Below are 21,907 nucleotides of genomic sequence, written 5' to 3'. Positions count from 1 at the left end.
CATTCTCTTGGTATTCTTTGCTGAAAAGCATATCTAGATAGGCTAAGTAGCTGATTGGTGGCTGCACATAGATGCCTCATGTGATTGGCTCACCTATGTGCATTGCTTTTTTCTAAACAAATTATATCTAAAGAATGAAGCAAATTAGATAATAGAAGTAATTGGGAATGTTGTTTAAAATTGTATTCTCTATCTGAATCACAAAAGAAAATGTTTAGGTTTCATGTCCCTTTAAACCTCTAAATGTCTGCCTGTTTCTAAGCCACTACATACAGCCTCTTATCACATGCTTTTATTTGCTTTTCACAACAGGGGAGTGCTAGTTCATGTGAGCTATATAGATAACATTGTGCTCTCTCCCGAGAGGTTTTGGCTGACACTGCGCTAATTGGCTAAAATGCAAGTCAATAGATAATAATTAACCTTTTACTGATGTTAGGACGTTCCATGCCATCCTAACTGCACTGGGCTTTAATGGCGCTTCCAGAATGGGATCGGCACCTGGTGGGCGTGCACAGCATTGTAGGCTCGCCCCCCCCCCTGACCCCATCTCATCATTGAAATCTCGTGATCGTTTTTCCAATGTAGACAAATCAAATTGGTCATGAAAGGGCTGAATAGCCGTTTGATCGGGGGCTTCCAAAAGAGCCTTAGATACAAGGTAATCACAGATGTTAAAAGTATATTAATATAACTGTGTTGGTTATGCAAAACTGGGGAATGGGTAATAAAGGCATTATCTATACTTTTAAACAATAAAAATGTTGGAGTTCACTGTCCCTTTAACATTTTATTAGTGGCACATGTTAGCTCCTGTAGCATACTGACCCTCACTGATTGGTTAATATGTTCTGTGCACAGTGATTGGTTAATATGTTCTGTGCACAGTGATTGGTTAATATGTTCTGTGCACAGTGATTAGAGCATCTATACTTTGTAGAAGTTTTAGTTGTGTGCTAAAAAAGGGCCAGGAAACATTCTAATGAAAAAAAATTACATTAGACATCTTTTACTAAATATATATTAGATCAGTAAGTGTAACCCATTAAAGGGACAATATACTTGAAAATGTTTATTGTTTAAAAAGATAGATAATCCATTTAGTACCCATTCCCCAGTTTTGCATATCCAGTACTGTTATATTAATATACTTTTTACCTCTGTGATAACCTTGTATCTAAGCCTCTACAGATTGCCCCCTTATTACAGCTCTTTTGACAGACTTGTATTTTAGCCAATCAGTGCTGACTAAATAATTCCACAGGATTGAACACAGTGTTATCAATGAACTAGCGCTATCTAGCTGTGAAAAACTTTCAAATGCACTGAGATAAGAGGCAGCCTTTAAGGACTTAGAAATTAGCATATGAGCCCACCTAGGTTTAGCTTTCAACAATGAATACCAAGAGAACAAAGACAGTTTGATGATACAATTAAATTAGAAGGTTGCTTAAAATTGCATGCCCTATCAGAATCATGAAAGTTTAATTTTGAATTGACTTTCCCTTTAACTCATTATTTTGTCACCACCTGACATACGCATCAGATCTGACATTCAGCTCTTTCTCCCCATAGGTCCTGGATCTAAGAGACTCGGTATTGATGGAGACAGAGAAGCCATCCCATTTACACTACAGATTGTCTATAGTAAGGTAAGCTTAGCGCTGCAGGATCTGTTGGTGCTCTACACATAAATAATGACAATCAGCTGCCAGCGGTTTGTGCGGCCCAAAAGATCTTGGGTTCACTGTCAGTAATGGCACAAACATAAATAATGTAGCACAAAATATGGCCATGAAATATTTATTATAATTGAACTAAATTAATTATAAATATAATCAAATGTGGGTAACTCAATGGCTTTGATTCAATATAACCTGAAACAGAAATCTCGCTGAACAAAAAACACTTCAACATTGCAGAGTTCATAAAGATTTGTTCCTGTGAATGAAACTCTTTTATAATCAATGAAATGGCATCTGTTTTACTGCGAAGAACACGGTATCACAAAATCGATTTCAAACCCTTACAGAAAAAAAGTTAATAATAAAAGAGAACTTGAAAACAGTCAAAGAGAAATAAAATGAAAATGAGGGTTAGAACTAAGGTTAGGGTTAGAGATAAAGGTTAGGGTTAGAGATAAAGGTTAGGGCTAGAGGTAAGATTAGGGTTAGATGTAAGGTTAGGGTTAGAGGTAAGGTTAGGGTTAGATGTAAGGTTAGGGTTAGAGGTAAGGTTAGATTTAGATGTAAGGTTAGGGTTAGAGGTAAGGTCAGGGTTAGAGGTAAGGTTAGAGTTAGATAGGTTAGAGCTAAAGGTTAAAGTTAGAGGTAAGGTTAGGGTTATTGCTAAGGTTAGTGTTAGAGATAAAGGTTAGGGTTAGAGGTAAGGTTAGGGTTAGAGGTAAGGTTAGGGTTATTGCTAAGGTTAGTGTTAGAGATAAAGGTTAGGGTTAGAGGTAAGGTTAGGGTTATTGCTAAGGTTAGTGTTAGAGATAAAGGTTAGGGTTAGAGGTAAGGTTAGGGTTAGAGGTAAGGTTAGGGTTAGAGGTAAGGTTAGGGTTATTGCTAAGGTTAGGGTTATTGCTAAGGTTAGGGTTAGAGCTAAACGTTAGGGTTAGAGGTAAGGTTAGGGTTAGAGTTAGAGGTAAGGTTAGGGTTAGAGGTAAGGTTAGGGTTAGAGTTAGAGGTAAGGTTAGGGTTATTGCTAAGGTTAGGGTTAGAGGTAAGGTTAGGGTTAGAGATAAAGGTTAGGGATAGAGGTAAGGTTAGGGTTAGAGGTAAGGTTAGGGTTAGAGGTAAGGTTAGGGTTAGAGGTAAGGTTAGGGTTAGAGGTAAGGTTAGGGTTAGAGATAAAGGTTAGGGATAGAGGTAAGGTTAGGGTTAGAGGTAAGGTTAGGGTTAGAGGTAAGGTTAGGGTTAGAGGTAAGGTTAGGGTTTGAGGTAAGGTTAGGGTTTGAGGTAAGGTTAGGGTTAGAGTTAAGGTTAGGGTTAGATATAAAGGTTAGGGTTAGAGGTAAGGTTAGGGTTAGAGGTAAGGTTAGGGTTAGAGATAAAGGTTAGGGATAGAGGTAAGGTTAGGGTTCGAGGTAAGGTTAGGGTTCGAGGTAAGGTTAGGGTTAGAGATAAAGGTTAGGGATAGAGGTAAGGTTAGGGTTAGAGGTAAGGTTAGGGTTATAGGTAAGGTTAGGGTTAGAAGTTAGGTTAGGGTTAGAGGTAAGGTTAGGGTTAGAGATAAAGGTTAGGGTTAGAGGTAAGGTTAGGGTTAGAGGTAAGGTTAGGGTTATTGCTAAGGTTAGGGTTATTGCTAAGGTTAGGGTTAGAGCTAAGGTTAGGGTTAGAGGTAAGGTTAGGGTTAGAGCTAAAGGTTAGGGTTAGAGGTAAGGTTAGGGTTAGAGTTAGAGGTAAGGTTAGGGTTAGAGGTAAGGTTAGGGTTAGAGGTAAGGTTAGGGTTAGAGCTAAAGGTTAGGGTTAGAGTTAAGGTTAGGGTTAGAGGTAAAGGTTAGGGTTAGAGGTAAGGTTAGGGTTAGAGGTAAGGTTAGGGTTAGAGGTAAGGTTAGGGTTAGAGATAAAGGTTAGGGATAGAGGTAAGGTTAGGGTTAGGGTTAGAGGTAAGGTTAGGGTTAGAAGTTAGGTTAGGGTTAGAAGTAAGGTTAGGGTTAGAGATAAAGGTTAGGGATAGAGGTAAGTTTAGGGTTAGAGGTAAGGTTAGAGATAAAGGTTAGGGTTAGAGGTAAGGTTAGGGTTAGAGGTAAGGTTAGGGTTAGAAGTTAGGTTAGGGTTAGAGGTAAGGTTAGAGATAAAGGTAAGGGTTAGAGGTAAGTTTAGGGTTAGAGGTAAGTTTGGGGTTAGAGATAAAGTTTAGGGTTAGAGGTAAGGTTTGGGTTAGAGGTAAGATTAGGGTTAGGGTTAGAGGTAAGGTTAGGGTTAGAGCTAAGGTTAGTGTTAGAGGTAAGGTTAGAGTTAGAGGTAAGGTTAGGGTTAGAGCTAAAGGTTAGGATTAGAGCTAAAGGTTAGGGTTAGAGCTAAAGGTTAGGGCTAAATATAAGTAGGTAGGTGTAAGATCAGTGCCTGGGTTCGAGCTAGTTTGGAGATCAGTGTTAAGGTTAGTGGTTGGTTAAATGTTAGGGTTCAGATTTAAAGGGACATGAAACCCAAAATTTTCCTTTCATGATTCAGATAGATTATACATTTCTAAACAGCTTTCCAATTTACTTCTGTTGTCAATGTTGCATCATTCTCTTGGTATCCTTTATTGAAGGAGCAGCAATCCAATACTGGGAGCTAGCTGAATTCATTGGACAGGCAATGACACGAGTTATACATGTGCAGCCACCAATCAGCAGCTAGCTCCCACCTCCTGAGCCTACCTAGGTATACTTTTGAACAAGAACTAAGCAAATTATAAAATAGAAGTAAATTGGAAAGTTGTTGAAAATTGTATCTGAATCATGAGGGAATTATTCTGGGTTTCATGTTCTTTTAAAGATTCAGGATTTGAATAGAGCATACAGTTTTTTAAAAAGACTTTCCCATTTATTTGTAATATCAAATATGTTTTGTTCTTTTGGTAATCATTGTTATATAATAAATTTTGGTAGGCTGATAGAAGCTCAGGAGTGTGCACGTGTGTTTAGCATTCTAGAGAAACAGTGTTTGCAACTATGTATAATATTGCTATAAATATTGTTGCACACAGTGCTACAAGGTGGCTAAAGACACGTGCACGCTCCTTCTATCAGCCTACCAAGATTTATTATTCAACAATGAAAAATTTATAATATTGGATTGGAAAGTTGTTTAAAATTCCATTCACTGTCCAACCCATGTGACTTTACTGTGTCTTTAAGATTAGGTTTAGGGGTCAGGTTAGGGTTAGGGGTCAGGTTAGCACTAGGGTTGTTTTTAGGGTTAGGGGTCAGGTAAGCACTAGGGTTGTGTTTAGGGTTAGGGGTCAGGTTAGCACTAGGGTTGTGTTTAGGGTTAGGGGTCAGGTTAGCACTAGGGTTGTGTTTAGGGTTAGGGGTCAGGTTATCACTAGGGTTGTGTTTAGGGTTAGGTGTCAGGTTAGCACTAGGGTTGTGTTTAGGTCAGGTTATCACTAGGGTTGTTTTTAGGGTTAGGTGTCAGGTTAGCACTTGGGTTTTGTTTAGGGTTAGGGGTCAGGTTGGCACTGGGGTTGTGTTTAGGGGTCAGGTTAGCACTAGGGTTGTGTTTAGGGTTAGAGGTCAGGTTAGCACTAGGGTTGTGTTTAGGGTTAGGGGTCAGGTTAGCACTGGGGTTGTGTTTATGGTTAGGGGTCAGGTTAGCACTGGGGTTGTGTTTAGGGGTCAGGTTAGCACTGGGGTTGTGTTTAGGGGTCAGGTTAGCACTAGGGTTGTGTTTAGGGTTAGGGGTCAGGTTAGCACTAGGGTTGTGTTTAGGGTTAGAGTTAGGGGTCAGGTGAGCACTAGGGTTGTGTTTAGGGTTAGGGGTCAGGTTAGCACTAGGGTTGTGTTTAGGGTTAGGGGTCAGGTTAGCACTAGGGTTGTGTTTAGGTCAGGTTAGCACTAGGGTTGTGTTTAGGGTTAGGGGTCAGGGGTCAGGTTAGCACTAGGGTTGTGTTTAGGGGTCAGGTTAGGGTTAGGTGTCAGGTTAGCACTAGGGTTGTGTTTAGGGTTAGCTGTCAGGTTAGCACTAGGGTTGTGTTTAGGGTTAGGGGTCAGGTTAGGTGTCAGGTTAGCACTAGGGTTGTGTTTAGGGTTAGGTGTCAGGTTAGCACTAGGGTTGTGTTTAGGGTTAGGGGTCAGGTTAGCATTAGGGTTGTGTTTAGGGTTAGGTGTCAGGTTAGCACTAGGGTTGTGTTTATGGTTAGGGGTCAGGTTAGCACTAGGGTTGTGTTTAGGGTTAGGGGTCAGGTTAGCACTAGGGTTGTGTTTAGGGTTAGGGGTCAGGTTAGGGTTAGGTGTCAGGTTAGCACTAGGGTTGTGTTTAGGGTTAGGTGTCAGGTTAGCACTAGGGTTGTGTTTAGGGTTAGGGGTCAGGTTAGCACTAGGGTTGTGTTTAGGGCTAGACTAAGGTTTAAGACTACATTTATGGGTCAGTTAGTTTCAGGCTAAATTTTAGGCTAAGGTTAAGGTTATGGTAAGGGTTTAAGTGCAGTAAACCCTTTTTACAGTCTTCCAACAGATAAACATATCAGCTGAGTCTGAAAATTATTAGAACAGATTAACACCTTCTTTACTGCAAGTGTTTTTCAATGGACAAACTCCGCCCACCGCTTGTCTTATTTGTAGGAGCTAATCTGGTTTTTAGTCTGGGACTAAAGACTTGCCGCTATCCTAAACTCTGCATTTCAGCAGATGTGATAAGATAGCAAACTGCAAATAGGCGACAGACACATTGGAAAGTTAGGGTTATGAATCTTTCCCTGTGCAAAATAAATAATTAAAGGATATTGCAAAGTTGTGTTACTATGTATAATGTAGCATTTTATATTACAAAGTGTTTACTTTTAAACTTTAGAACAGGTCAAATCCTCACTGTCTACCAAAGTAAAATAACCTCATGTACTCTGGGGAAGTGAGGTAGGATCCTCTTGAAATGGATTTTATTGCTACAAAGTGAAGTGACCATAGGGAATCATATCACTGAGATATTTTATTCATCTTTTATGTTTCTTTTTGTTCCCACCAGTCGAGCATATCTGGCCGCAGCCGCTGGAGCAACGGTGAAAAGGTTTGCACCTCTGTGAGCTTCAGGAAAGCCTGCAAGACCTACGAGGAGCTGAGTAGGTGTCCTCTGGATTTACTTTCTAGAACCGATACATTGTTTAGTTCTTTTAAAGGGGCATAAGAGTAAGTCTGAAATGTATAGTGTGGTTTTTAAATTCCAAAAAGCTCCCATAAACCATTATTACAGGATCACATGATTGTGCACTGAGCATACACCAGTAGGCCATGTGAACTAGCACCAGTCTCTCATACATGTTTCAAAACCTGATAGTAACACCTGCAGCTCTCCGGTGTATGTGCGACAGTAACTATAGCAATATATTATTCTCCCATGAACAATTATCCATTAACATTGATTCATTTAATTCCTCATGTTAAAGTAAATCGTTTTCTCCATTTTTTTTTTTCACAAAATGTAACCGCCCTATACTGTATAGCTCTAATCATTTTTGTTAAAATGAAGGTCTATTGTATGTGATGTGCCGGCTACTTACTATTGTCTCATTCTTCAGATGCCAAAATGGAATGCTTAAATCTCACGGTGAGGGAGGTGGTGAAACGCCAGAACTCAAAGACAAAGAAGAACTTTAATCAGGTTTGTTAACCTAATGTGATAACCCTCAACATAAGATGATTTGTCACTATAGACTGTCATGTGACCCCTCTAGATGACGTGATCTGTCCCCATAGACTGTCATGTGACCCCTCTAGAAGACATGATTTGTCCCCATAGACTTTCATGTTACCCCTCTACAAGACGTGATTTGTCCCCATAGACTTTCATGTGACCCCTCTACAAGACGTGATTTGTCCCCATAGACTTTCATGTGACCCCTCTACAAGACGTGATTTGTCCCCATAGACTTTCATGTGACCCCTCTACAAGACTTGATTTGTCCCCATAGACTTTCATGTGACCCCTCTACAAGACGTGATTTGTCCCCATAGACTTTCATGTGACCCCTCTACAAGACGTGATTTGTCCCCATAGACTTTCATGTGACCCCTTTACAAGACGTGATTTGTCCCCATAGACTTTCATGTGACCCCTCTACAAGACAGGATTTGTCCCCATAGACTTTCATGTGACCCCTCTACAAGACAGGATTTGTCCCCATAGACTTTCATGTGACTCCTCTACAAGACAGAATTTGCCCCCATAGACTTTCATGTGACCCCTCTACAAGACAGGATTTGTCCCCATAGACTTTCACATGACCCCTCTACAAAACATGATTTGCCCCCATAGACTTTCATGTGACCCCTCTAAATAACATGATTTGCCCCCACAGACTATTATGTGACCTCTCTACATGACATGATTTGTCCCCATAATTTTTTATTTGATCCCTCTATATAACATGATTTGTCCCCATTGATTTTCATATGACCCCTCTACAACCAGGCTTTGTCACCATATACTTTTATTTGATCCCTCTATATTACATGATTTGTCCCCATAGACTTTTATTTGACCCCTCTATATAACATGATTTGTCCCCAGAGACTTTGACCCCTCTACAAGACCGGATTTGTCCCCTTAGGCTGTCATGTGACCCCACTATAAGACATGATTTGTCCCCATAGACTCTCATGTGACCCCTCTACATAACATGATTTGTCCCCATATACTGTCATGTGACCCCTCTACATAACATGATTTGTCCCCATAGACTTTCATGGGACCCCTCTACATAACATGGTTTGTCCCCATAGTCTGTCATGTGACCCCTCTACATAACATGATTTGTCCCCATAGACTTTCATGGGACCCCTCTACATAACATGATTTGTCCCCATAGACTGTCATGTGACCCCTCTACAAGACATGATTTGTCCCCATAGACTGTCATGTGACCCCTCTACATAACATGATTTGTCCCCATAGACTTTCATGTGACCCCTCTACATAACATGATTTGTCCCCATAGACTTTCATGGGACCCCTCTACATAACATGGTTTGTCCCCAAAAACTTTCATGTGACCCCTCTAAATAACATGATTTGTCCCCATAGACTGTAATTAAATCCCTCTACAAAACATGATTTGTCCCCATAGACCATCATGTGACCCCTCTTCATGGCATGATTTGTCCCCATAGACTGTCATGTGACCCCTCTACAAGACATGATTTGTCCCCATAGACTGTCATGTGACCCCTCTACAAGACATGATTTGTCCCCATAGACTGTCATGTGACCCCTCTACAAGACATGATTTGTCCCCATAGACTTTCATGTGACCCCTCTACAAGACATGATTTGTCCCCTACTCAACATGTTTTTTTTCCTATAGGCTTACATGTGACCCCTCTACATACCATGATTTGTCCCCTACTAAGCATGTTTTTTTTCCTATAGGCTTACATGTGACCCCTCTACATAACATGATTTGTCCCCTACTCAGCATGTTTTTTTTTTCCTATAGGCTTACATGTGACCCCTCTACAATAAAATAAATAAATTATTTAAAGGGATAGTCTACACCAGAATTTTTATTGTTTTAAAAGATAGATAATCCATTTATTACCCATTCCCCAGTTTTGCATAACCAACACAGTTATATTAATATACTTTTAACCTCTGTGATTATCTGGTATCTAAGCCTCTGCAAACTGCCCCTTTATTTCAGTTATTTTGACAGACTTGCAGTCTAGCCAATCAGTGCCTGCTCCCAGATATATTCATGTGCATGAGCACAGTGCTATCTATATAAAATACATGAACTAACACTCTCTAGTGGTGAAAACTGTTAAAATGCATTCTGAAAAGAGGTGGCCTTCAAGTTCTAAGAAATTAGCATATAACCCTCCTAGATTAAGCTTTCAACTAAGAATACCAAGAGAACAAAGCAAAATTGGTGATAAAAGTAAATTGGAAAATTGTTTAAAATTACATGCTCTATCTGAATCATAAAAGTTTTTTTTGGCCTAGACTGTCCCTTTAATGGGTTACCTGCTATTACACTCTTTTTCTTTTCCATTTGGCAGATCAGCATTTCACAAATTAAAGTGGACAAAGCTCAGATAATTGCACAACATGGAGGCACCTTCCCCCTTTGCTTGGACCAAGATGAGCGTAAAATCCTTCAGCGGGTTGTAAAGTAAGAACATCGTTATATCTGTGCCTTGTGCTATGCATTGTATGCCTTGCTGTGTATTATTAATAAACTCTGGCTCTGCTCCATAGGTGTGAGGTTTCACCGTGCTACAAGCCTGTGAGCCACCAGACCAGGAGAATCAATATGTCGTCCTTGTCCCATGCGTTTCAGGACCAGTCGGATTTCTGTTCCTTACTATGTTTGCCGGTCGCTACTTTCAGCGGTGCTCAACTCTAGAGTCCCTGGGACGTCTGTGCTATGTCTAGCATATATCAGTTCTGGATTTAAAAACGGAAGCCACCAGATTGTTTTGGTGGTTTGAGCTTTGATCCCTTAACTCGGTGGTGCTTATGACCAAATATTTTGGTAAAGTGACACTCCACTTGGGTGCAAAAGAACTTGTAACATTATATAAGAGTAATTGACTATCTAAGAGTAATAGGGAAATAAATCATCCAGATGGACAACTGGGATAATATTGCACTAATGTGTCCAATGAGAACAGCTGTTTTAAACAGAATCATTTTCTGTGATCCAGTTGGTACCAGGAACCCCATGAAAAACGTGACTTTGCTGATTCTATGTAACTGATAGCTAGAGAGGAGACATTGTCATGTTATCTGGCTAATCAGCACCAGATATGGCGTCAGGCTGTCTTCAGGGCACGTACGGAGTGCAAAACCACGACCAAGGGCACCAATCTGCATTAAAATGTGTAGCAGACTTATTGTGCAAGTTAACGTTTAACTAGATGACAGCTAGGGGTTCTGTTAAATGGTTCCCCCCTTTTGCTTTCCTAAAAGCTTTGTCTCCCTGTTTCACCCAAAACCTTCTGTGTTATTCTCTTTTTTTCGCATTTGGCATTCTTCAGAAAAGTCTTCATGTTAGCTTTAACCCCTTAGATGCCAGAGAGATTGCTCTGCAACCCTCTCGGGAATCTGTAGGGTTAACTCTAGCTATTTTGGATCTGATAAATGCTGGATTGGTCTAAATTTGAATAATAAATACTGTGTCTTAGTTCTCTCTGTCCCTAGAGCCCGTTTCTGTTCAGTCTCTCTCATCTCCCCTTTTAACTGCACTGATTTTGTAATTTGCAGATGTACAATTTTATCTTTAATGTTATTTACATTGTGTATATAAATATATTATGTGTGATTTGCATTGCATCACACACTGAGAGAAGAAATTCTAATTCCCTTGTATTTATTTGCCTTAGATACTGTCCCACAAACCACTTGTTCTTAATTGTCATTTGTGTCAAAGTCAACATTCACTTAAAGGGACATAATAATTGCTTCTGTGTAAAAAGGCAAAATCTGTAACCCAGTTCTAAAGTGCTGCAAATTATTTACACTGCTTGATTTTCAGCATTTGCAGGTTACAGAACTTGCTTTTTGGCCTTTCTAGGGAGCGTCGTACAAGCACAACTTTTTCTAAAAGCAGGAGATAGTTAAAGACCGTTTAATGGTTTAATTATTGAGGATACACTGGAAATGTATTTTATATCACTCCCCATGGCTATTTCTTGTACCTAGGGCTGATTAAGCTTTTGCTATTTACAGATACCAGCTATACGTCTATGTCTGCTTTGATTCAGAATCAATAATAATACTTAAATCCTGGGGACAGGAAAAATATAGGGAAAATGGCAGCTAATTTTAACCCTAAACCCTCCATTTAAGAGTTTTTTGAGTAAGTATATTATGGCAGACAGCAAATCAAGTCTGCATATATACATACTCAGTCATCAGCTGGAGAATAATTACACAATATGACAGCTAAAATGTATTTAAAGGGAACATAAGCTATGTTTTATTTATTCCATATTGTTCATTATCTGCATTATCCCCTTTAAATGGATATGAAATGAATCAATCATAAATTGTTGGATTGTAAAATTAAACACCTGTGAGTATTCATATTTAAGTATCCTGCTTTTGCTATAAAATACCTTGTGGAGTGTCTTAATTATAGTAAAATGTATTCTACCCGGCAACATTCTGTGCAGTCATTGGTTAAAGCAGAGCATAAGTTCACTAACATCGTTCCTAACTGGCCCCAATAAGTGTAACATTTCCCCAGGCATTTTAAGGAGTGCATCCATGAACTTCTCTTGATTTGCTAAACCTTGTAAATTGTGCTGAACAAGGGATTTTGTGGTGTTTTCAAACATTATTTTTGTATCCATACTTTGCAATGCAGTGATTACTTGCTAATATATTCTATGCATTTATACACATTTTTACTTTAAGGGGACAGTAATGTCACAATTAAACTTTCCTGACTCAAACAGAGCATTCAGTTTAAAGTTTTATTTCTAGTTTACTTCTGTTATCTAATTTATTTAATTTTCTTTCTTCTTTTGGTATCCTTTGTTAAAAAGCAATGCACTACTGAGAGCTAGGTGGGGACTGGTTGCTATGCACATATGCCTCACCAGATGTGTCCAGCTAGCTCCCAGTAGTGCATTGCTGCCCCTTCAGCAAATTATATTAATTCAATGAAGCACTTTTGATAATAGAAGTAAATTGCAAAGTTGTTTAAAATTGTATGCTCTGTCGGACTCATGAAAGAACAATTGGGGATTTCACATCCCTTTAATTTCCCTTCGCATGTTTCTCTGCTTTGTTTTCATATCTGTACAGTTTATTTGGGAATACAACAATTATTATTATTATTTAAAAAATGACAATTATGCTGACTGCAGTAAATTGTTCTTGTGCACTTTTAACTCTTTCGCAGGGTTAATTTTATTATTTTTTTTTATTTTGTCTTTCTGGCTTAGAAATTGTAAATGTTGGTGCTTGTAAATGATAAAGTAATTTAAAAAAATGGAATATAATGATTTTATTAAATTTTGATTTGGATAAAACATTTGTGGATCTGTTTTTTGTCTATAATATGGGAATCTCAGGCTGGACGAGACGGAACTAGAAACAAAAAGGACAAATATGTTGTTTTCCTCAAGTCTGACACTGGATGCTGAGATGCAGCACCAGATGCTACACAAGAAGTACTGACCATGTTTTGTTTATTGGTACTGGTTTTATTGTATTGACTGAGTGTTTCTCAACCGCTGTAAGTACCCCTAACAGGCCAGGTTTTCATTATAGCTGAACCATTGCATAGGCAAAATAATCAGCTGATGGGTGAGAGCAGGTGCCGATTACTTCACCTGTGCACGGGTTCAGCTATAATGAAAACCTTCCCTGTTGGGGGTACTTCAGGGCCTTGGTTGAGAAACAACGGACTAGATAATACTTATCTTGCAGAATAACAGTCAGTAAAGTGTAGAGATTGCTTCCAGATGTGTATAATGTATCTTCATTAAAGGGACACTGAACCCAATTATTTTCTATCATGATTCAGATAGAGCATGACATTTTAAGCACCTTTCTAATTTACTCCTATTATCAATTTTTCTTCATTCTCTTGCTATCTTTACTTAAAAAGCAGGAATGTGATGCATAGGAGCCGGCCCATTTTTGGTTGAGAACCTGGGTTATGCTTGCTTATTGGTGGGTAAATCTAAGCCTCCAATAAACAAGCGCTATTCATGGTGCTGACCCTAAAATTGGCTGGTTTCTAAGATTTACACTCCTGCTTTTAAAATAAAGATAGCACGAGAAAGAAGAAAAATTGTTAATAGGAGTAAATTAGAAAGTTGCTTAAAATTTCAGGCTCTATCTGAATCATCAAATAAAAAAATTTGGGTCCAGTGTCCCTTTAAGGGAATGTAGTGCAAGCACAGTTTTTGAACAAACATAAAAGGTGTTTAATGATGTATGTTGCCTATCAACAATTAACTTAGCTGCTGCAAAAGTAACAAATTGCATAACATTCCCTTCATCTGTGCTTAGCAAGAATAATCCTGATTTTTATGTTAGTCACAATACATATTCTATAGACATATATACATTTTCAAGGTGGATCCTACACTGCAGAAAGTAACAATTAAATAAAATGTCATACTGACAGACTGTCTGCCAGTATCTAAGATGGTGGGGAGGAGTGTGTGAGTGTGGGAGGGGCTGAGAGCTGTTTGGGAGGGATCAGGGAGGTGTCAGATAAGAGGGTAATACCTACTGTACAGGTATATTGTCCTTGTTAGCTAACTAATTAACCCCTTCACAGCCAGGAATTTCAGAAGTAAGACGTGCAGCTGCAATTAGTGGCCTTCTAATTACCAAAAAAACAACGGCAAAGCCATGTATGCCTGCTATGTGTGAACAAAGGGGATCCCAGAGAAGCTTTTACAACCATTTGTGTCATGGTTGCACAAGTTGTGAGTCAATAAATTCTGTGAGAAACGCTAACATTTTTTTAAATTTGATTACATTTGGCTTTGAAATGGTGGCATGCAATATACCAAAAGGGGCCTAGATCAATACCTTGGTTTGTCTACTTAAAAGAAATAAATAGCTTTGATAGGTAAATAAAACAAAAAAAAACAAGGCTCTATTTCTTTTTAAATTGAGTGATAGCAAAAATGCTAAATGTTCTATGGTATTTTTTAGGTTTTCTCTGAAACTCATGGTAGTGAAGGGGTTAAAAATACATGTATAGATTATTCCCAGGCTAATATTTGCTCTGAACACATCATTCTATCAATAATTTATTTAGTGTTTAATGTTGCTTTAAAATATTTATACCTAGGTAGGCTCAGGATCAGCAATGTGCTGCAGGTAGCTAGCTGGTGATTGGTGGCTGCATGCACATAGCTCTTGCCATTGGCTAACTAGATGTAGTCCACATAGGGCATTGCTGCTTTAACTATGTGTTTAATCCGTTTACAGAAGGAAAACACAAAGGTATATCCAAGCAACAGTGCAATAATAAAATGCTTTAATACATTTTTATTTCCCTTTATTTTATATTTTATTTGTATGTTGGGAAGATTTTCGCAAAATCCATAATCAACTTATTTAAGGACCACTTAGTACAGTAGAATAATATAATCGATAAATACAACACAAAAACACTTAGTTTGAATTTCAAATTAGTAGTAGACTCATTTTTTTCCTGACAAACGTCAAAGTTAAATGCATTTTCCTTCTTAATGCATCATGTGACAGCCATCAGCCAATCACAAAATGGATATACACATATACTATGAATCTTGCACATGCTTAGTAGGAGCTGCTGCCTCAGTGTCTATATAAAACGATTGTGCACATCTCAATCATGAAAGTTTAACTTTAATATGACTGTCCCTTTAAAATGTTAGAGGAGCACAGAAAATGACACATGATAATATAAGTACAGACTCACAGAGATAAAGTAGTGAAAACAATACTTACCACTGTGTCTGCTTCAGCTCCTTACCAAATCTCAGCCAAAAACCACTGAAGTCACAATCAGAACCCAAGGTAATAAATTTATTTTTATTAGATGTTCTGGGGTTTATTTAATCATTATTTTGTTTTGTGGAGGTGTGTCCATATCTACCAACAGAGCTGTGTGAGAGTTGTCTTTATCAGCCAATGAGCAATTAGTCATTGGCAATTAGGTTTGCCCAAACATGGTTCTTCTGTTAGTTTTTATTATCTATTTAAACAGATTTAAACTAGTTATTTTCATATTAACATGTATTAATTATGTTCTTTTGTATGTTTATTTCAATGTGAGCAGTTTGGCTTCTCTATACTTTAAAGATTAAGATACATTTTTGGCTACAAACAGAATTCAGGGATATGATTGTTTGTTTTAAATGAGTCAACTTTCTAATTGTATGAACTTGATGGACTTTTGTTCTTCTTTCAACTTCATCTACTATGTTACTATGTTTAGCAACACACAAAGACACTTTTCTATAGCCCCCGGCTTCAGTGCAAACATGACACATCTGGAGATGACACTGCAAACTGCTGCTCATGGGAAGTAAAATAAGATTTCAGACAGTGGCCCTATTGATTGATGTCCCTGCCACCGTGTGATAACAGCTCTCACGTGTGCTAGTAGAAGAACAAAGATAAAATTGTGTGGCATGAAAAACAGGAATAGAAAGGGGAGATGTGATGATGGAGTTGAACCAGAGGTAACCACTAAACAACCAACTTCAGACCATTACTCTGCATACAAGTTGGAGTTTGAAGAACAGTACAAGACCAGGATTTACAGTTTGCAGTCTAAAGCATAACACAGTCCAGGACTGTCTGAAAGCAGAGGTACATATAGGGTCATTAGTAGCATGTAACATGCCAAATACCAGGTTGGAGTAAAAGTTACTATAGTATAGACCTAAAACAGACATAGAAATGGTGTACTGAAATGGCTACATGCAATACAGTGATCATCTTGTGAATGGCCTCTTGCTGTCTGATGGCCATCTTGTGAATGGCCTCTTGCTGTCTGATGGCCATCTTGTGAATGGCCTCTTGCTGTCTGATGGTCATCTTGTGAATGGCCTCTTGCTGTCTGATGGCCATCTTGTGAATGGCCTCTTGCTGTCTGATGGCCATCTTGTGAATGGCCTCTTGCTGTCTGATGGCCATCTTGTGAATGGCCTCTTGCTGTCTGATGGCCATCTTGTGAATGGCAATGTATATTGATGAGCGGCTGTCTTGTTACTGACAGTACAAAATCCATGTCACATCCTGACAGAAACATTCACAACAAATGTCAGAGAATACTGCATTTAAAGGGATATTAAACACAAACTGTAAACTACATGATTATGAACTTTCATATATACAAATAATTTTGCAATGAAAACTGCAGCTTTGTTTTGTCTAATTAGTATATTGTTTTATGTTTGTTCATTTCACTGATTTCCCTGTCCCCCAGAACAAAATAACCCTGCTAACCAATCACAAACTTATATTCAGATATAGCACAAACTATGTTTGCACATGTGACACTGAACCCAAATTTTTTCTTTTGTGATTCAGATAGAGCATGACATTTTAAGCAACTTTCTAATTTACTCCTATTATCAAACTTTCTTTACTCTCTTGGTATCTTTATTTGAAATGCAAGAATGTAAGTTTAGATGCCGGCCCATTTTTGGTGAACAACCTGGGTTGTCCTTGCTGATTGGTGGATAAATTTATCCACCAATAAAAAAGTGCTGTCCAGAGTTATGAACCAAGAAAAAAGCTTAGATGCCTTCTTTTCATATAAAGATAGCAAGAGAACGAAGAAAAATTGATAATAGGAGTAAATTAGAAAGTTGCTGCTCTATCTGAATCAGAAAAGAAAAATTTTGGGGTTCAGTGTCCCTTTAAGGAGGTTTAGCACTGATTCAGCTTAGTTACTATTGCAAAGAATGATTTTCCTATCATGATTATTGATGCAAAACTGATAATCCACCTTTTAAAAGCATGTGACACCACATAAGCTTAGGGAGGGAGACAAAAGTAAACAAATGCTCGCATAAATTGCCTTAAAGTATTAACCCAAGCCTCCCTGAGTTCTGTGCAACCACTAGCACTGCATGCACCGTTAAGGGGTCGGGGTAGTTCAAATAAGGCTGACAGGTAAGCGAGGTGTTAGGTGACACTTTGTTGCTGTCTTGCTCCAGTGCCCTCTGTCCCCCAGTGCCACTGACGCTCTATAAGGTAAGCGAGGTGACACTTTGTTGCTGTTTTGCTCCAGTGCCCTCTGTCCCCCAGTGCCACTGACGCTCTATAAGGTAAGCGAGGTGACACTTTGTTGCTGTTTTGCTCCAGTGCCCTCTGCCCCCCCCAGTGCCACTGACGCTCTATAAGGTAAGCGAGGTGACACTTTGTTGCTGTCTTGCTCCAGTGCCCTCTGCCCCCCCCCAGTGCCACTGACGCTCTATAAGGTCAGCGAGGTGACACTTTGTTGCTGTCTTGCTCCAGTGTCCTCTGTCCCCCAGTGCCACTGACGCTCTATAAGGTAAGCGAGGTGACACTTTGTTGCTGTCTTGCTCCAGTGTCCTCTGTCCCCCAGTGCCACTGACGCTCTATAATGTAAGCGAGGTGACACTTTGTTGCTGTTTTGCTCCAGTGCCCTCTGTCCCCCAGTGCCACTGACGCTCTATAAGGTAAGCGAGGTGACACTTTGCTGCTGTTTTGCTCCAGTGCCCTCTGCCCCCCCAGTGCCACTGACGCTCTATAAGGTCAGCGAGGTGACACTTTGTTGCTGTCTTGCTCCAGTGTCCTCTGTCCCCCAGTGCCACTGACGCTCTATAAGGTAAGAGAGGTGACACTTTGTTGCTGTCTTGCTCCAGTGTCCTCTGTCCCCCAGTGCCACTGACGCTCTATAAGGTAAGCGAGGTGACACTTTGTTGCTGTCTTGCTCCAGTGTCCTCTGTCCCCCAGTGCCACTGACGCTCTATAAGGTAAGCGAGGTGACATTTTGTTGCTGTCTTGCTCCAGTGCCCTCTGTCCCCCAGTGCCACTGACGCTCTATAAGGTAAGCGAGGTGACACTTTGTTGCTGTCTTGCTCCAGTGTCCTCTGTCCCCCAGTGCCACTGACGCTCTATAAGGTAAGCGAGGTGACACTTTGTTGCTGTCTTGCTCCAGTGTCCTCTGTCCCCCAGTGCCACTGATGCTCTATAAGGTAAGCGAGGTGACATTTTGTTGCTGTCTTGCTCCAGTGCCCTCTGTCCCCCAGTGCCACTGATGCTCTATAAGGTAAGAGAATTCACATTTTCTTGGGGCAGACAAATAAAAGCATTTATAGGGCTTTGGATTGTCATTGGCTCTCTCCTGCTGTGCACACAATAACAATAGAATTAGTAATTACATGGTTTTGTATGATGCATTCTAGGATTGAATAGACGGTTTTAGATGCGTGACACATGGCTTATATGCAGGGGATCAGGTGCTACAAGGTTACAATAGTGAGAAAAGATAAGGAAAGGCAGATACTTCCAGTGATCAGATAACATAATATGATATCTCTAATTAATACCCCTGACTTAATTGTTCCTTTGAAATCCCCCAGTATCACAGTGTCAGGAATGTGCATGAACCCAGCCCCCACCCTATTCAGTACAGTATTATTTCCTCAGCAATGTATGTGAGTTTAATTTCATGAAATTCTGTTTCTTAAAGAGACAAGGACGTCTATAGTATACTGCATTTGCAATGAAAGAGAGTTAAAAAATAGAGCTTTTTGTTAATTTAATCACATGCTACATCACATGCACACAGGGGTTGGGTTTGCTCCTACACAGCACACAGCTTGGTAGACTGTCCCTTTAACCAGTACCCCTGTTAGCACAATGATCAGCACAGCAGTATGTTCATGTCTCTTTAATAGCCACAGTGACTTGAATATAAAAGTATCTGTAACTACTGCTTATTGAAGTTATGTTTGTATCCCTAAATAAAGTTTTTTAAATTCAAGTATGTCCTACCTTACGCCTAGATTTAGAGTTTTGCGGCCAAAGGGGTGCATTAGCTACGCATGCTTTTTTCTGGCCGCACCTTTTAAATACCGCTGGTATTGAGAGTTCACAGAATGGCTGCGTTAGGCTCCAAAAAAGGAGCGTATAGCATATTTACCGCAACTTCAACTCTCGACACCAGCGGTGCTTATGGACGCGGCCAGCTTCAAAAACGTGCTCGTGCACGATTCCCCCATAGAAAACAATGGGGCTGTTTGAGCTGAAAAAAAACCTAACACCTGCAAAAAAGCAGCGTTCAGCTCCTAACGCAGCCCCATTGTTTTCTATGGGGAAACACTTCCTACGTCTGCACCTAACACTCTAACATGTACCCCGAGTCTAAACACCCCTAACCTTACACTTATTAACCCCTAATCTGCCGCCCACGCTATCGCTGACCCCTGCATATTATTTTTAACCCCTAATCTGCCGCTCCGTACACCCCCGCCACCTACATTATCCCTATGTACCCCTAATCTGCTGCCCTAACATCGCCGACCCCTATATTATATTTATTAACCCCTAATCTGCCGCCCCCAACGTCGCCTCCAGCTAACTACACTTATTAACCCCTAATCTGCCGACCGGACCTGAGCGCTACTATAATAAATGTATTAACCCCTAATCCGCCTCACTCCCGCCTCAATAACCCTATAATAAATAGTATTAACCCCTAATCTGCCCTCCTTAACATTGCCGACACCTAACTTCAAGTATTAACCCCTAATCTGCCGACAGGAGCTCACCGCTACTCTAATAAATTTATTAACCCCTAAAGCTAAGTCTAACTTTAACCCTAACACCCCCCTAAATTAAATATAATTTAAATCTAAAGAAATAAATTAACTCTTATTAAATCAATTATTCCTATTTAAAGCTAAATACTTACCTGTATAATAAACCCTAATATAGCTACAATATAAATTATAATTATATTATAGCTATTTTAGGATTTATATTTATTTTACAGGTAACTTTGTATTTATTTTAACCAGGTACAATAGCTATTAAATAGTTAAGAACTATTTAATAGCTAAAATAGTTAAAATAATTACAAAATTACCTGTAAAATAAATCCTAACCTAAGTTACAATTAAACCTAACACTACACTATCAATAAATAAATTAAATAAACTACCTACAATTATCTACAATTAAACCTAACACTACACTATCAATAAATAAATTAAATACAATTCCTACAAATAAATACAATTAAATAAACTAACTAAAGTACAAAAAATAAAAAAGAACTAAGTTACAAAAAATAAAAAAATATTTACAAACATTAGAAAAATATTACAACAATTTTAAACTAATTACACCTACTCTAAGCCCCCTAATAAAATAACAAAGACCCCCAAAATAAAAAAATGCCCTACCCTATTCTAAATTACAAAAGTTCAAAGCTCTTTTACCTTACCAGCCCTTAAAAGGACCTTTTGTGGGGCATGCCCCAAAGAATTCAGCTCTTTTGCCTGTAAAAAAAACCATACAATACCCCCCCCAACATTACAACCCACCACCCACATACCCCTAATCTAACCCAAACCCCCCTTAAATAAACCTAACACTAAGCCCCTGAAGATCTTCCTACCTTGTCTTCACCATGCCAAGTATCACCGATCGTTCCAGGCTCCGAAATCTTCATCCAAGCCCAAGCGGGGGCTAGACATCCATCATCCGGCGGGTGAAGAAGTCCAGAAGAGGCTCCAAAGTCTTCATCCTATCCGGGAAGAAGAGGCGATCAGGACCGGCAACCATCTTGATCCAAGCGGCATCTTCTATCTTCATCCGATGACGACCGGCTCCATCTTGAAGACCTCCACCGCGGACCCATCTTCTTCTTCCGACGACTTCCCGACGAATGACGGTTCCTTTAAGGGATGTCATCCAAGATGGCGTCCCTCGAATTCCGATTGGCTGATAGGATTCTATCAGCCAATCGGAATTAAGGTAGGAAAATTCTGATTGGCTGATGGAATCAGCCAATCAGAATCAAGTTCAAGCCGATTGGCTGATTCAATCAGCCAGTCAGATTGAGCTCGCATTCTATTGGCTGTTCCGATCAGCCAATAGAATGCGAGCTCAATCTGATTGGCTGATCGGATCAGCCAATCGGATTGAACTTGATTCTGATTGGCTGATTCCATCAGCCAATCAGAATTTTCCTACCTTAATTCAGATTGGCTGATAGAATCCTATCAGCCAATCGGAATTCGAGAGACGCCATCTTGGATGACGTCCCTTAAAGGAACCGTCATTCGTCGGGAAGTCGTCGGAAGAAGAAGATGGGTCCGCGGTGGAGGTCTTCAAGATGGAGCCGGTCGTCATCGGATGAAGATAGAAGATGCCGCTTGGATCAAGATGGTTGCCGGTCCCGATCGCCTCTTCTTCCTGGATAGGATGAAGACTTTGGAGCCTCTTCTGGACCTCTTCAGCCGCCGGATGATGGATGTCTAGCCCCCGCTTGGGCTTGGATGAAGATTTCGGAGCCTGGAACGATCGGTGATACCTGGCATGGTGAAGACAAGGTAGGAAGATCTTCAGGGGCTTAGTGTTAGGTTTATTTAAGGGGGGTTTGGGTTAGATTAGGGGTATGTGGGTGGTGGGTTGTAATGTTGCGGGGGGTATTGTATGTTTTTTTTTACAGGCAAAAGAGCTGAATTCTTTCAAAAGGTCCTTTTAAGGGCTGGTAAGGTAAAAGAGCTTTGAACTTTTGTAATTTAGAATAG

At 39.7% G+C, this 21,907-nt stretch overlaps 1 protein-coding gene across 3 annotated transcripts in view; it reads left to right on the top strand.

Moving 5' to 3' along the window:
• Positions 1–12,685, top strand: part of PIK3R5 (phosphoinositide-3-kinase regulatory subunit 5) — a 185,590-nt gene extending 172,905 nt beyond the window's left edge. For all 3 annotated transcript variants that reach the window (XM_053710004.1, XM_053709995.1, XM_053709986.1), the window contains 5 exons: positions 1,576–1,652; positions 6,675–6,768; positions 7,225–7,307; positions 9,704–9,816; positions 9,903–12,685. In XM_053710004.1, coding sequence (XP_053565979.1) covers positions 1,576–1,652; positions 6,675–6,768; positions 7,225–7,307; positions 9,704–9,816; positions 9,903–10,050 — 515 coding nt within the window. In that variant the 3' untranslated portion in view covers positions 10,051–12,685. The remainder of the gene's footprint in view (positions 1–1,575; positions 1,653–6,674; positions 6,769–7,224; positions 7,308–9,703; positions 9,817–9,902) is intronic.
• The last annotated feature ends 9,222 nt before the right edge of the window (positions 12,686–21,907 follow it).

Source organism: Bombina bombina, chromosome 1 (genome assembly GCF_027579735.1).
Source record: "Bombina bombina isolate aBomBom1 chromosome 1, aBomBom1.pri, whole genome shotgun sequence".
Lineage (NCBI taxonomy): Eukaryota > Metazoa > Chordata > Amphibia > Anura > Bombinatoridae > Bombina > Bombina bombina.
The sequence above is the reverse complement of the archived record's forward strand: the minus strand, read 5'-3'. Positions and strand labels throughout refer to the sequence as shown.